The 14,375-nt window shown below is 45.8% G+C and overlaps 1 protein-coding gene across 1 annotated transcript in view; it reads right to left on the bottom strand.

Moving 5' to 3' along the window:
- Positions 1–4,988: 4,988 nt before the first annotated feature.
- POU2F3 (POU class 2 homeobox 3) overlaps positions 4,989–14,375 on the bottom strand; it is a gene marked incomplete at both ends in the record, with an annotated part of 79,242 nt that continues 69,855 nt past the window's right edge. Inside the window, 4 exons of the mRNA XM_082628774.1 lie at positions 4,989–5,028; positions 6,017–6,152; positions 7,229–7,295; positions 12,785–12,946. Coding sequence (XP_082484900.1) covers positions 4,989–5,028; positions 6,017–6,152; positions 7,229–7,295; positions 12,785–12,946 — 405 coding nt within the window. The remainder of the gene's footprint in view (positions 5,029–6,016; positions 6,153–7,228; positions 7,296–12,784; positions 12,947–14,375) is intronic.

The raw sequence follows: 14,375 nt of genomic DNA, 5'->3' as shown, positions 1-14,375 counted from the left end.
AAAACAATAATATCATAATAATCATGATAACAACATAACACTTATTAATGTATCAGGCATTGTTCCAAGCACTTTACATATATATATATATATATATATATATATATATATTCATTTATTTAATTCTCACAACAACTCTATGAGATGGATACTGTTATTATCCCCATTTTACAGGTGAGAAACTGAGGCACAGAGCACTTGAGGAACTTGCTCAAGGTGACATGATTAATAGGAGGCAGATTTGGGTATGAACCCAGGCAATATGGCACTGGAGGTCATGCTCTTAACCACCAAGATAGTCTGCCTCCACTACAGATGGTACTATATTTTTCTATATTCACAGCTCCTAACGTCAGTGAAAGGCACTAGAAGTTGTTTAGAGGTTAAAAGAAAGTATTCAACTTTTAAAAACCTGAATTGCGTATTATGTACTAGCCGCAATGCTAGTCATGGGGATACAGAGAAAAAGACAGACTCAGCTACAAGGAGCTCCCCACAGTCTAGCACGAGAAGCAGGCGAGTCAGCAAAAGCAGTCCATGAATGTAGCAGGGGGATGCAGAGTGCACAGGGAGAAGAGGCACTGAACCGGCAACCCGGGGCCTCAGGACAGGATTCCTAATTTGAGACTGCGACTAAACTCATTCTCTGAGTTGGACCAAAAGCCCTTAGTATTGGGCGCCCACAGCTGGGCCCACCAGTCTTGAGTCAACTAAAGATCGAAGTTTTAGAAGTTCAAAAAGCAGTGGCAACAATTCTTTTTCCCTTTCCTTCCTCCTAAACAATGACTGGTTGTTGCCCTTTGATTCTCTTGTGCCTAATTAGACGCTGAAGAAGCTAACCAGGCTTCCGTTAAACTTGACTGGAATGATGAGTTTTACAGGATCTTGCAGACATGAAATGTGAATTGTTACCCACTTTCAGGTTTGACTCTGTTCAGCAACTGTCCAAGGCAATGGACAATGGAAGATACGGGAGGCTGAGCAGTTAGACTATAATTCTGTTTATTTCTTTCATGAAAACCATGGTCAAATAGCCCAGAAATAGACCCCCATAAATACAGTCAACTGATCTTTGACAAAGGAGCAAAGGCAGCACAATGGGACAAAGATAGTGTCTTCAACAGATGGAGCTGGAACAACTGGACATCCACACGTGAAAAAATGAACCCAGACTCAGACCTCACACCATCACAAAAGTTAACTCAAAAGGATCACAGACCTAAATGTAAAACACAAAACTATAAAACTCCTAAAGATAAAAAAGGAGGAAACCTACATGATGCTGGGTGTGGTGATGCCTTTTTAGATACAACACTAAAGACAACCCATGAAAGAAATAATTAGCAAGCTGGACTTCACTAAAATTAAAGACTTCTGTGAAAGACAATATCAAGAGAATGAGAAGTCACAGACTGGGAGAAAATATTTGCAAAAGACACATCTGATAACGGACTGTTACCCAAAATATGCAAAGAACTGTTAAAACTCAACAGTAAAAAAACAAACAACTTGATTAAAAAATGGGCCGAAAATCTTAATAGACACCTCACCAAAGATGATACACAGATGGTAAATTAAGCATGTGAAAAGTTGCTCCACATCACGTGCTATCAGGGAAATGCAAATTAAAACAACAATGAGATACCATTATACACCTATTAGAATGACCAAATCCTGAACACTGACAACAAAGGCTGGTGAGGATGTGGAGCAACAGGAACTCTGGTAATGTTACTGGTGGGAATGCAAAGTGGTCCAGCCACTTTGGAAGACAGTTTGGTGGTTTCTTACAAAACTAAATATACTCTTACTACACGATCCGACAATCACGCTCCTTGGTATTTACCCAAAGGAACTGAAAATTTATGTCCACACAAAAACCTGCATGCAGATATTTATAGCAGCTTTATTCATAATTGCTAAAATTTGGAAGCAACCCAGATGTCCTTCAGTAGGTAAATGAATAAATAAACTGTGGTACATCCAGACAAGAGAATATTATTCAGCATTAACAAGAAATGAGCTATCAAGCTCATGAAAAGACATGAAAGAAACTTGAAGGCATATGACTAAATAAGCCAACCTGGAAAGCCTATATACTATGATTCCAACCATGTGACATCCTGGAAAAGGCACAACTATGGAGACAGTAAAAAAGGAAAAGTGGTTGTAAGGGCATAGCAGGGAGAGAGATGAATAGGTGGAGCACAGAGGACTGTTAGGGCAGTGAAAATACTCTGTATGACATTATAATGATAGATATACATCATTATACTATTGTCCAAAGCTGTAGAATGTACAACACCAAGAGTGAACTCTAAGGTAAACTATGGACTTTGGGTGATTGTGATGTGTCAGTGTAGGTTCATTCTTGGTAAAAAAAATTTTACTTTCTCGTGAGTGATGTTGATGATGGGGAAGGCTACGAACGTGTTTGGGCAGGAGGTCTATGGGAAATCTCCATAGTTTCCTCTTAATTTTATTGTAAACCAAAAACTGCTCTTAAAAAATAAAGTATTTTTTAAAGGGTCAAATGAGTGAAAACCAGCATCATGGACAGTTCAGGACATCAGCTTTCAGCACTCACCTGAGCAAGATGTCAAGGTGGCCAAGACGGCTGCAGGAAAGCATCAGCTCTGGCACCCATGAGTATGCAAGGAACAGTGCATACATACGTGTGTGTGTGTATGCACAGATATGCACAGATGGGCTCATGGGTGGCAGAGTAATTTCTTTACATACTTAAATTATTGCTGCAGGCTCCTCTTGTCTCTTTGACACATACCGAGCCCCTTTCAACTGGATCTTTTCTTGACAAAGTAACCACTACCAAGAGGCTTTCTTCCACTTCATGACATGAAATATGAGTCTTAGTATAAGCCCCATCCAACCATGAAAAACACTTAACTTATGGTTATTTAGGTATGGATTTCTCCCTTGGATATTAGTATTTGCAACAAATGTTTAATGCCAATTTTAGTTTCTTCCCTTCAGTCATTACATTTTTGAAGGGCCTCCCTTTCCCACCAGAGGTCAATGTTTGCCTCAAAAATGGTAACTCTTTAAATTTTTATTAACCCAAGAAAAACCATAGGGATAGCTTCCTTGCCCCTCAACCCTCTCATCAAAAGTCACAGTGCATTCCAAAGCCAAATAGATTTGACTTTTGAATTATCCCTCGTCTCAAATATCTATCACTTTCCATTGCGAATAATGAATAATTGACCTCAGGACATCCTGAGATATGAACTATTAGCCTCAGCCTTCACCTATTAAAGTCTACAAATGACTTGACCTTAAACATTTTCCATTCTCCCACTTACAAAATGAGGAAGCCAATCTCTTACCTATTCTGTCCTCAAGGCTGTTCTGTCAAAAAGAGTAGAAACTCTGAACTCTTTGGAGTCCTGTATTAATGTATATCATCTTTAGCATCAGTTCGGGGAGTCACAGACTTAATCCACCAATTTGAACCCTTTCTCCACCCCGTTTCATTACATGCACTCACATGTCCTGCACAACAAAAGACCCAGAATAATCTAAACCTCTTCTTGCCAATAGTGGAATACTGTATATCATCACCATACAAATTTATTTAGGAACAGAGAGATTCCTTTGAATCTCATCATTTTCTTGGATATGCCGTCTCTAAAAAAAAAAAGTTACCATTTCTGGAATGGCTTCATGTTACATGTTTACACACTGGCCCAAAAAGGAGACTCAAGAAAGAATGTTCCCGCAGAAATCAACAAGGATTCCCAGCCCACGTGGGAACTCTTGTGGAAGCTAGCACGGTGTTTCACACTTTGGTATTATTTTTCCTTTCTTTTTTGTTAAAGAAGATAAAATATTACAGAGATCTTCAAAATTCACACCTGAGTTAAACATTTTGCTGGAAAATTCCACATTAAGGAGAGAAGAACATAATGCAAAAAAAGGAAAGGGCTATATACAGGTATTTTGCCAGCATAATTGTTGCGTGTGTGCGTTCTTCTTTCTGCACCAGGAGAAGGGAGAGAGGACGAGATAAGGAGAAATACAGGAAAGGAGAGAAAGAACAAGCGTTCCTGAACTCTGGGGCAGACGGAGCAGACAGAACACATATGGGCAGAGCAATGTGCCCAGGGGGCTGAGCATGGCTCAGCGTTCTGTAAAGAGGAGGGACTTCGGAGAACACAATCATGAATGGATGTGGTTCTGGAAATGGGGCGGGGCTAAAGAGAAAATAGGGTGACATGAAGACTCAGTCAGAAAGCTTTGCTGAACAGAGAAGACATGAGAGCTTTGGTGGAGACATCAGATTCAAATCTTTTCATAGATTCTAGAATCAGTTCGGAGATTGTGGCTAAGTTCAGAGTCAAAACCTTCTCTCCCCTCTGGTGGTTTGGCACCAGGCAAATGGCTGTGCCCAGAATGAGCTGGAGATGAGCTGGAGAATAACGGCAAGAGGTCCTTTTTTTTTTTTTTGCGGTACACGGGCCTCTCACTGTTGTGGTCTCTCCCGTTGCGGAGCACAGGCTCCGGACGTGCAGGCCCAGCGGCCATGGCTCACAGGCCCAGCTGCTCTGCGGCATGTGGGATCTTCCCAGACCGGGGCACGAACCCGCGTCCCCTGCATCGGCAGGCGGACTGTCAACCACTGCGCCACCAGGCAAGCCCAAGAGGTCCTTTCTGAAAGACCACTGTCACAGTGAAGCCATGTGACATATTTGGAACGAGAGGAGAAGGGCACAGGCAAGGAAGGTAAAAACGGTCAACTCCTAGGCGGGCTGTGCGTTTCAAGAGCACTCGGAGCCGGCACATGGCTCGGGCACAGTTTGGATCTCCAGAGGCCCTTGCTCCTGAAGAAGGCAAGAGCTTGGGCTCACTGACAGTGGAGATCCTCTTCTGCTCTCCTGAAAGTGACCTGTCCATGCAGAGAAGGCGTGACTCCTGTCTCTCCAGTGGGGAATACGGGGCCAGGCGGCATAGGAGAAACTTTTTTGGTCTCAGTGGAGGTAGGTGGGATGATTCCATCGGTACCAAGATCTAGAAGGAAGGAAGAAACAAGTCAATCGGACAGCTTCTAATGAGGAGGGAAGATGGGAATGAGCAGTGAGTGTTAGCAGGTAGGTATGGGGTGGGGGGTGATGAAAATGTTCTGGAGTCAGATCATGGTGACAATTGCACAACCTTGTGAATAAACTAAAAAGCACTGACTTGTACACTTTAAAATGGTAAATTTTATGGAAAGTGAATTATATCTCAAGACAATTCTTTAAAATGTACATTATATGTTTCTCTCTCTCTCTCTTTTTTTTTTGGTGGAGGTGGCTGAGGAGCTCCAACCTTTGGGGCTGTGCAACAATTGGCCCATAAGAGGTGGCTGCCTTGCTGAACAGTCTGGGTGTGGACAAGCGGGTTCACTTCTTCCGACAAGCTCAGGTCTTCAACCAGTCGCCTAACCTGCAAATCTCTGTTTTGTTCTGAATCGGGGAAGGATCTCTCGAGGCATCTGCTGAGAACACTTCTTAGAGTAGATTCTTTGCTTCATTAATCAAAGCTTGAGAGGCTGCTTTTCCCGCTGCATCCCGGGTGGGAGCACGAGGTTAGGGGGTAGCACCCTCCCGCTCTCACGGTGTCAGGCACACTGGAAGCTCAGGCTCAGGGCAGAACACCCCAGAGCAGAGGGGCTGGCCTGGAGGGTAACTCTCCTCAGCCCAGTGGAGGACCTGGCCCTTTCTGACAGGAGGGTTTGGAAATTTCCACCCTCCCAGTGAGGAGGGAAATGTTGGCTTTGTTGACATCAGCTCCTTGCCAGGACTGCTCACTGGCTGAGGCTTCTCTTTCAAATCCCACTCCCTAGGGAGAGAGTCCAGTCTGGCGCTCCACCCCGCCCCCTCCCTGCCCCGCCCCCCCGATTCCCCTTGTCCAGCCCCGTGACAAGCTTTCCTTCCCAAGGTGTTGACCCAGACGCAGCTTCTCACATGTCCCTCGGCCCCGCTGAGGAATCTCTGGGCTCACCCCTCTGCCTCACCCTGAAGAGTTAAAACTGGTGGAGGCGTTCACAGCCGCCTTGGAGTTATTTTGAGATGCAGTAGGGCTGCTGGCGTGGAGTCCTGGGCCAGGAGACGAAGGCCTGCTGCTGTTCCCAGAGGAGCAGGATGACGTTACTGAGAATGAGGAGAGGCAAAAACAAGGGGGAAACAATGAGGCTGGGTCTGGGGACCTCGTGACATTCAGACACATGTCCTCCAAGGGGGGTCACCCTGTCCCTACCTGCCACCCATCTGCCCAACTCCTACCATGTTAGCACCGACACCCGGCCCCAAAGGGGCCCTCCTCATACACCCTCTCCGCGGCCCAGGCCCTGGAGAGTGGCGTGGCTGGTTCTGCGAGTCCCAGACTAGCTGAATGCAGGAGATACAGATGCCAAAATCATCTTACTCCAGGACACGCCCTGGGCTGGGCATACACAGCCCCGGACCACGGGGCAGGATGAGCAAAAGAACCAGAAGCCTTAGAAAGGAAGAGAGGAGGAAAGAAAGCAAAGCACTCGGGGAGGAAAAGAGAAGCTGAGAGCACAGGTAAAGACGGCCAGCCTCTCTGATGTTGCCGTCTCCAGATGGTTCGTGGTCTTCCAGAAAGAACACAACCAGGAGTGAGGAGTCCTGGGCCATTCACTAAGCAGCTCTGTGGCCTGTGGCAACTTGTTTCACTTCCCTGCATCCCCTTTTCGACCTCTGTCATATGGCAGATTTGGATTAAACTGTATTTGAGTTTCCCAAACAGCATTCCGTGGAGAAGGTGACATATGTTTCAGCCTCCAAGCTAAGATGCTTTGAAGGGTCGAAGGCACTGGTATTGATAATTATGTCAGGACAAGGGACTGTCAGACACTGGGACTGTCATATGGTCATCCTCTCTAGTTCTTTGAAATGCTTTGGAATACTCTTTGAAAAATAGAGTTCTCTAGAAAATTGGTTTGGAAAACCCTGCCTTCCGTACAGCTCATTTGTATGGAGAAACTGTGGCAATTAAAACAAAAACAAAAACTTGTTCAAACTTTGCCTACCCAGCATTTCCCAAACTTACTTGATCACAGAAGTTTTTTCCTCCTAGCACAGATTTTAACATCTTTTGAAATACGTTTTGGGAATGCTGACTTAGGTAGGTACCTCTCAGTTCTAGTATCCCATTATTTAAAAGAATTCTGGTACTATTCAGAAACCTCATTTTTAGAGCTCACCTGTTCCAGGCATGGTGCTGTGGACAGGAGGGACAGAGAGGGGCCCCAGAGACCCAGAGGGAGACACCTGAAAGGCAACAGAAGCTTATAAATGTCCACTTCTGCTTCCTTCTCCCACCTCTGGCACTTCTCCCAGGATGCTGGGCCCCAGACTCTGCAGAGACAGGGCTCAGCTTCCTGGATGATTTCCTAATCCCAAACCTGTACTCTGTGCCTTGTTTCATAGGAAGGTCTCTAGACCACGTACAGCACCCAGCTCAGGCTCTGCCCTGCTCCCGTGTCTCCCTGCTGCTGACACCAGGCCCTACCCTCCCTGCTGCGTGTCCCCTGGCAAGGTCTCTGGGACACTGCCAGACTGAAGCTGCCCTGCTCAAGTGCTCCGGTGATGAGAGGAACATGCCTCCTGGACCCTGCTGTGGCTGACACTCCTGGACGGCTGCCTATTTTCCAGTCCCTTCTTCTTCCTTTTTAAAAAAATATTTATTTATTTTATTTATTATTTATCTATTTCAGCTGCACCGGGTATTAGTTGCGGCGCACGGATTTCTTAGTTGCGGCATGCGGACTTCTTAGTTGCGGCATGCGCGTGGGATCTACTTCCCCGACCAGGGATCAAACCCTGGCCCTCTGCATCGGGAGTGTGGAGTCTTACCCACTGGACGACCAGGGAAGTCCCTCTTCTTCTTTCTTAAAAGACCCCTGCACTTGCTCAGGGCAGCAGAGCAGCCAGCCCTAACCACCCTGTTTCAGGCTTCCCATCTTGATGCATGAGTGGACCATCCACTCTCCCGAGGTAACTGGAGGAGATGAACTGCGCTCTGTGAAGCCTTTCATCTTGCCCTGGATACTTCACAGCATCATCAACTCTGAGTTTGGAAGGGACCTAAGATGATTTAGCTTAACCTCCCACGCAGTTCAGGAATCCCCCCCTCAGTATTACTATCCTAGCACAACCTGGAACAAGACATAATAAAAAGAATAGACATTGTGGCCCAACAGATCTGGGGGTGAGCCCTGGCTCCACCACTGTCTGTGTGATTTGGGCAAGTTACTTAACCCCACTGAGATTTGGTTTTCTCATCCGTAAAATAGCAGTAATACCTCCCTCATATTTTCTTTTAATTAAGATTTAATGAGATAATGTCCGTAAAGCTTCCAACTCAATGCCTGGCAAACAGCGCAAGGCTGTTCGTTCCCTTCCTTCCAGCAGGAAGCTGTCAACTGTTGTGTGTTTCTAGCTAGAAACTGTTTATTTCTTCATTTGAGCTGAACCCTGCATACTTTGCCTCCCCCTTATTCTTCTCATGCTGACCTGGGACGCTCAGATCAACCTTTAAAAAGGACCTTGCAAGGCAGTTCTGCTCAGGGAGCTGTGACTGGCGATCCTCCCCTCCCCAGTTTGGAACATGCCATCCCGACAGGATGCAGCATGTACTCATTTCCTAATTAATCAGCAATGGTTCTGCTGCTTTCATTTACCTGCCCTTGTACAAGGAGCGTTCTCAGTCGGCTGGGGCCCACCATGGGTGGAGACAGGTGTGGAGCAGCGTGGTAAGAGGTAAGAGATGTTATTGATAATCTCCCTCTCTCTTCTCCTCCGCCCCTCCCTGCTGCCACACCCCCAGAAATTTGTTGTTGTTGTTAAATAAATAATTATTCAGTCACTGCGACAAGCTTCTTCTGCTTCCTTCTGGAGACAGACTATACATATGCAAGCAGACATAGATATGGTTCCTTTAACATTTTGTATATAAATGGAAGCATTCTGTGCACACTGGTCTGAATAATTTTGCCTTTTTTTTCCCTTCCTTCTCTCTCTGTCTCATTCTTTTTTTTCCCCTTAACTGTGTATCTTAGAGATCATTTCACATCAGAAGCAGAAGAAACTATGTCCTAGTCCCACGGAGAGTGTCCCAATGAGACCTGAGGAGAAGACAGGATTAGAACATTTTCTCTAGTCTCTTCCTTCAGGATGCCACAAGGATTAATGTGATTATTTATTTAACATCTTTCTCCCCCACTAGGCTGGGGAATTCATGAGGGCAGGATGATGCCTGCGTGGTCCCCTGCTGTGTTCTCAGTGTCTACTGCAGTGCCTGGAACTTTGCGAGTGTTAAGTAAATATGTGTTGAATGCACGGTGAGAACCCATGACACTCCTTTACGGCTCCTCCATGCCTCCCACCACTTTCCTCCACATTGGTGTCCCGGGCTGGGATTGAACCAAAGTGATAAATGTCTCCCATCTATTCTAAACAAAGCCTCATCTTTAAAGATTCTGACTCTCTTATGACATGGTTCAGGTTCCTTGACATGGTCTACAACGCCCTACAGGATTTAGCCCCCGCCTACCACTCCAGCTTCCTCTTTCACACGCTCTCTCTCACTCCTCGGGTTCCATTCCAACCTTCTTTGCTTCCTCTCCCCACCCACCCCAGCCTCAGAACCTTTGTACACACTGTTTCCTCTGCATAGAATGTTCTTCCCCAACACTATCTCCACCCTTCCGTCCTGTCTCCCACCGCAGCTCAGACCTTTTCCCCATTCAAGTCTACTCTTTCTTCTGCTGTCAATTGGAGCATCATTCCTCGAGAAGCCCCTGACATCTGGACTAGGTTAGGTCCCTCAGATACCCGCACATCTTCTCTGGAGGCTTCATCACAAATCGCATTTGTTTAATGTCTGTTTTCCTTGCTAGACTCTAAGCAGAGATCACCAGTAAGTATCCTGTGCACCACCATATCCCAGTGCCAAACAGATGGTGGGTGCTCAGTAAGTATTTAAGACAGGAATGGTGAATGAATATCACATTGTCCCCAACCTAAAACTGTCAACGGTTCTTCATATCTTTGAGAGTAATTTAGCATCCACGACCCACCATGATCTAGCTTTCATCAACCTCTCTTAGTCCTAAACCCTTAGCTCCAGCCAGACCAAAAGGCTTGTGATTCCCCAAATGCATCATGTTGTTTTATAATTCCATGCCTCTCACACACTGTTCCTTCTGCCAGCTATGCTGTTCTTTTTGCTAACTCCTAATCTGTTCTCCAAACAAATCAGAGAGTTAGCCCTCCCACACCCCATTCTGATTTGGGGGCCTTTTATCTGTGTTCCCAAAGCACTCTTGCAGGGCTCTTCACATCTGCTTCACCCCTCCATCTACTTCATTGCAATTTTTTGCATTTTCTGGTTCCTGCTTCTCAGTTTCTTTCCTTGGTGCTCTCCCTTTGCCCATCCCTCAAAAGCTCGTGTTCCCCAGGGTTGAGACCTCAACTTTCCTCTTTGCTTCCTCTGTACAAGCTCCACAGGTGAGCTCCTCCTTACCCAGGATTCCACCTACCCCCTGTGTGCTTATGACTCCCAGCCCATTTCTCTACTTTAGCCTTTCCTCCTGACCCCCAGACCCATTATTCCAAGTGCCCAGGGGCATTCCCACTTGGGTGTCCCACAAGCCTCTCTGTATATCATAATGATGTGTAGAATTGAAATCATCATTTTCTCCTGCTCATAAGCCAGCTCCTCCCCCTGTTTAATTGTTCCATCTACAGCACCAGCTTCTACCCAATCAGCCCAGCCTGAATGCTGAGAGTCATCCCAGAGTATTCTCTTTCCTTTATCACTCTCCCTGCCCCACCCAGTTTTCAATTTATTAACAAAGACCTAATAATTCTACCTTCTAATTATCTCCTGAATCTCTCCCATCCCCTTCATTCTTACCAAATGGGTTTGCTTCAGCCCTTATAATGTCTCTGCTGGATAACTGCAGTCACATCTAACTGGTCTCTCTGAAACCAAATGTGATGCCTCTCAAACCACCCTATTTTATAACTACAGTCAAAGTGATCATTCTAAAAAGCAATCAGATCACACTAATGCCCTACTTCAAATCCTTCAGCAACTCCTCAGGGCTTCAAGTTCCTTAGCCTTGCTCATAGTCCCTCTGTCTGGCCCTTGCTGATCTATCCAGCCTCATCTTTCAACATTCCTCCACGTGGAACCACCTGCGATTCCGTGCATGTGCCCTCTTCTCCCTCCTCCATACCACTGTTCTCATACTATCCCCCTGGGGGAATTCCACCCCTCACTTATTTGCCTCTTCATTCCTTCTTGTCTTTTTAGACTCAGCTCAGGTATTAATTATCTCCTTGGGGAAGCCTTCCCTAACCACCACCTCCCAAGGCTTTGTTAGCTGCTACTCCTAAGTCCTCCAAGAGAAATCATCGTGTTGTTTATCATTTGTTTATTTGTCTGTCTCCTCTGCTAGGCAGTGAGGTCCTCTGGGACAGGGAACAAATATTACTTATTTGTGCATCCCCAGCACTCAGCACAAGGACCAAAACATAGTAGATGGTCGATAAATGTTTGGTGAAAGAATAAACAATAGTATAGTTTTATGAAGTAGCTATGTCCCACCCAGAACGAGGCTGAATTTCACCCATCCTTGAGTACTAAAAGACAGAGGACAACACCATTATCCCCAATTCCCTTAACCTTCAACCATCACCATCCCTAGGGTTGAAGAAGAACCTTCTCCCTCCCCCCGGCCCTCCAGGCACCATCTCTCTCCCAGATGGAGACGACATTCCGTATCCTCCAAACTTCCCATTCTGCCTGTACTTCAAATTATTGCCAGCCCTGACTTCTCCCCTTGAACTCCAGAATCACAGATATAACTGTCTGCATGACCCTTCCTCTTGGATGCCTAAGAGGTAAGTCTAACTTAATATGACCAGCTCTGAATACTTAGTCTTTTTTCCCCTCAGACCTGTTCCTCCTGCAGTCTTCATCATCTCCAAAAGTGGCAGCACCTTCCAACCAGCTGCTCATCTTGGCCTTACGTCTCACACTCCATAGCTGAACTGACAGCACGTCTTGTTGGCTCACGGTTGAAATACACTCAGAATCCAGCCACGTCTCCTCACCACCATGATCTCCACCCTAGCCCAAGCCTCCACCACTCTCAGCCTGATTGTTGTAATTCTCAGGCCGGTATCCTGCCTCTACACAAATTAATCTCCACGTAGCAGCCCATGTCAGTTCTCCAGTGGCTTCTTATTTCACTCAAACTAAAAGCTAAGGTCCTTTCAATGGCCTCCGAGACCGTGGTGAATGGCTTCCTGTTACTTCCCCGTTCCTTCTCTGACTTCATCTCCCACTTCTCACCTCCTTCCTCACCCTGCCCTGGCGACACTGGCTTCCTTGCTGTTCCTCAAACATGTCAGGTCTTCTCATTTTCTGGTTTCTCTACCTGGAACACTCTATCCCTCAGATATTTCATTCCCTTTCAATACTTAGATCCCTGCTCAAATGTCACCCTATCAGAGAGGTCTTTTCTTACCCCTCTACTATAAAAGCATCTCCCCGTAATCACTTTCTATCTCCTTATCCTTCTTTATGCTTCTTTATATTATATATATTTTGTATACAGCATCTCTTTGTTTATATATTTATTCCTTGCTCCCCAACCCCCATCTTCTTTAGGACGGGGAGGACTCTTTGCCCTCCAGGCTTCATCTCCCCCAGTGCTTGGCAGGCAGCTTGGCTCCTGGCCACTCACCAGCTGGGAACTGTACATGGGTGATTTGTTGGGTGTGGCCACAGGGCAGTTGATTCGCTTCTCCTTTTGGCGGCGGTTGCAGAACCAGACCCTCACCACCTCCTTCTCCATGGACAACTGCTCTGCAATCATGGAGATCTCCTCTGAGCTGGGTTTGGGGTTCTACAGAAACCAAAGGGATAGAGTAGTCAGGAGGAGAAGGGAATAGGATCAAGGATTGTGCATGGGGAACAGATGTTCCAAAGAAGCAGGATAGAACAATAGATGGAGCAAAAGCTTTAGAATCGGACCTACGATGGAACAGTGGCTTGGGCACTTACTCTGTGGCCTTAGGAAACTTTCTGAACCTCTCTGAGCCTCAGTCTTATCATCTATGAAATGAGAGAAATAATGCCTACCGTATAGGATGATTAGGAAGATTAAATGAGAAAATGTGTATAAACTGCCAAGCACAGGGCCTGACACAGGGTGGAGGCTCTTCTCTCGCTCCTTCTTCAGAAGTTCTGAAAAGAGGAGCCCACTGATGAGTTAGATAGGGCAGGCAGAATTCCCAGAACACACGCTCCCTTCTGTTCTTTCCTCAGAATCTGATACCCTTCTCTTGAGTCATTTCTTGCTGCCTACCTCAAAATAGGAAATGATAAAGTTAAAACATGTGGACCCATCAAGACTATAAAGGAGACGTGTGTGTGTGTATATATATATATATATATATATATATATATATATATATATATACACACACACATATACACACACACACACACACAATTCCAATACATATCCATCACTCCTTTGTTCTGACCCCTCCCACCCCCACCCAATCTTTGACCTTAGCTCCCTTCTCTCCCTTCTGCACCCTCCCTTACTCTTGCTGCTCTGAGAAAGTTAATCAGAAGGAAAAGCCAGGTCTTGTCATCCTGCCAGCAGGATGCAGCCATCAAGTCCTGAGTCATATGTGCTGGAGAGTCTGCTGGAGAGACAGGAGTCCTGGAGGCCTGAGGCCTGCAAGGTGGAACTAGGCCACAGGCGAGCCCTTTAGGGACTGTGTGGTGTGGATGGAAGCTCTGGGGTCTGGTACCTAAGGGATCCTGATTAGAGGCTGTTTAGACCACACCTGTTTATCCCTCTTCTCTTCCCCAGCTCCCCCGGGGCACATAACTGGTATTATTAGTGTCCACATATTGGCTCAAGAACATACTTTTGCTGCAAGTTCAAAAAGGTGTCTGTATGTAATATGACTACAAATATTTAAATGTATGTAGAAGAAAGAAATAGAAGGACGTGCAGTTAGATGGCATTTGGTGGTGGATTTTTTTCCTGCCTCCCTGCATTTTCCAAATTGTTTACAATGAGCATTTATTATATATATAATTTGAAAAATACAAAACAATGCAAAGAAAATAAAGAATTTATATACAATGCCCTGGCTTTGCTCCCTTGATCTCAGCTGGATACAGAGATACACTCTTCTCTGGGATTCTATACCCCAGTCTTTAAATCTCCCGGCTCGAGGGACAATGGGCACCAAACAGAGGTCAGGGTGAGAAGGGTCAGTGGGGGAGGAAGTTTCTGGAACCCAGCCTCTCAT

This window comes from Mesoplodon mirus, assembly GCF_964341445.2.
Source record: "Mesoplodon mirus genome assembly, chromosome: 7".
Classification (NCBI taxonomy): Eukaryota; Metazoa; Chordata; class Mammalia; order Artiodactyla; family Ziphiidae; genus Mesoplodon; species Mesoplodon mirus.
The sequence above is the reverse complement of the archived record's forward strand: the minus strand, read 5'-3'. Positions and strand labels throughout refer to the sequence as shown.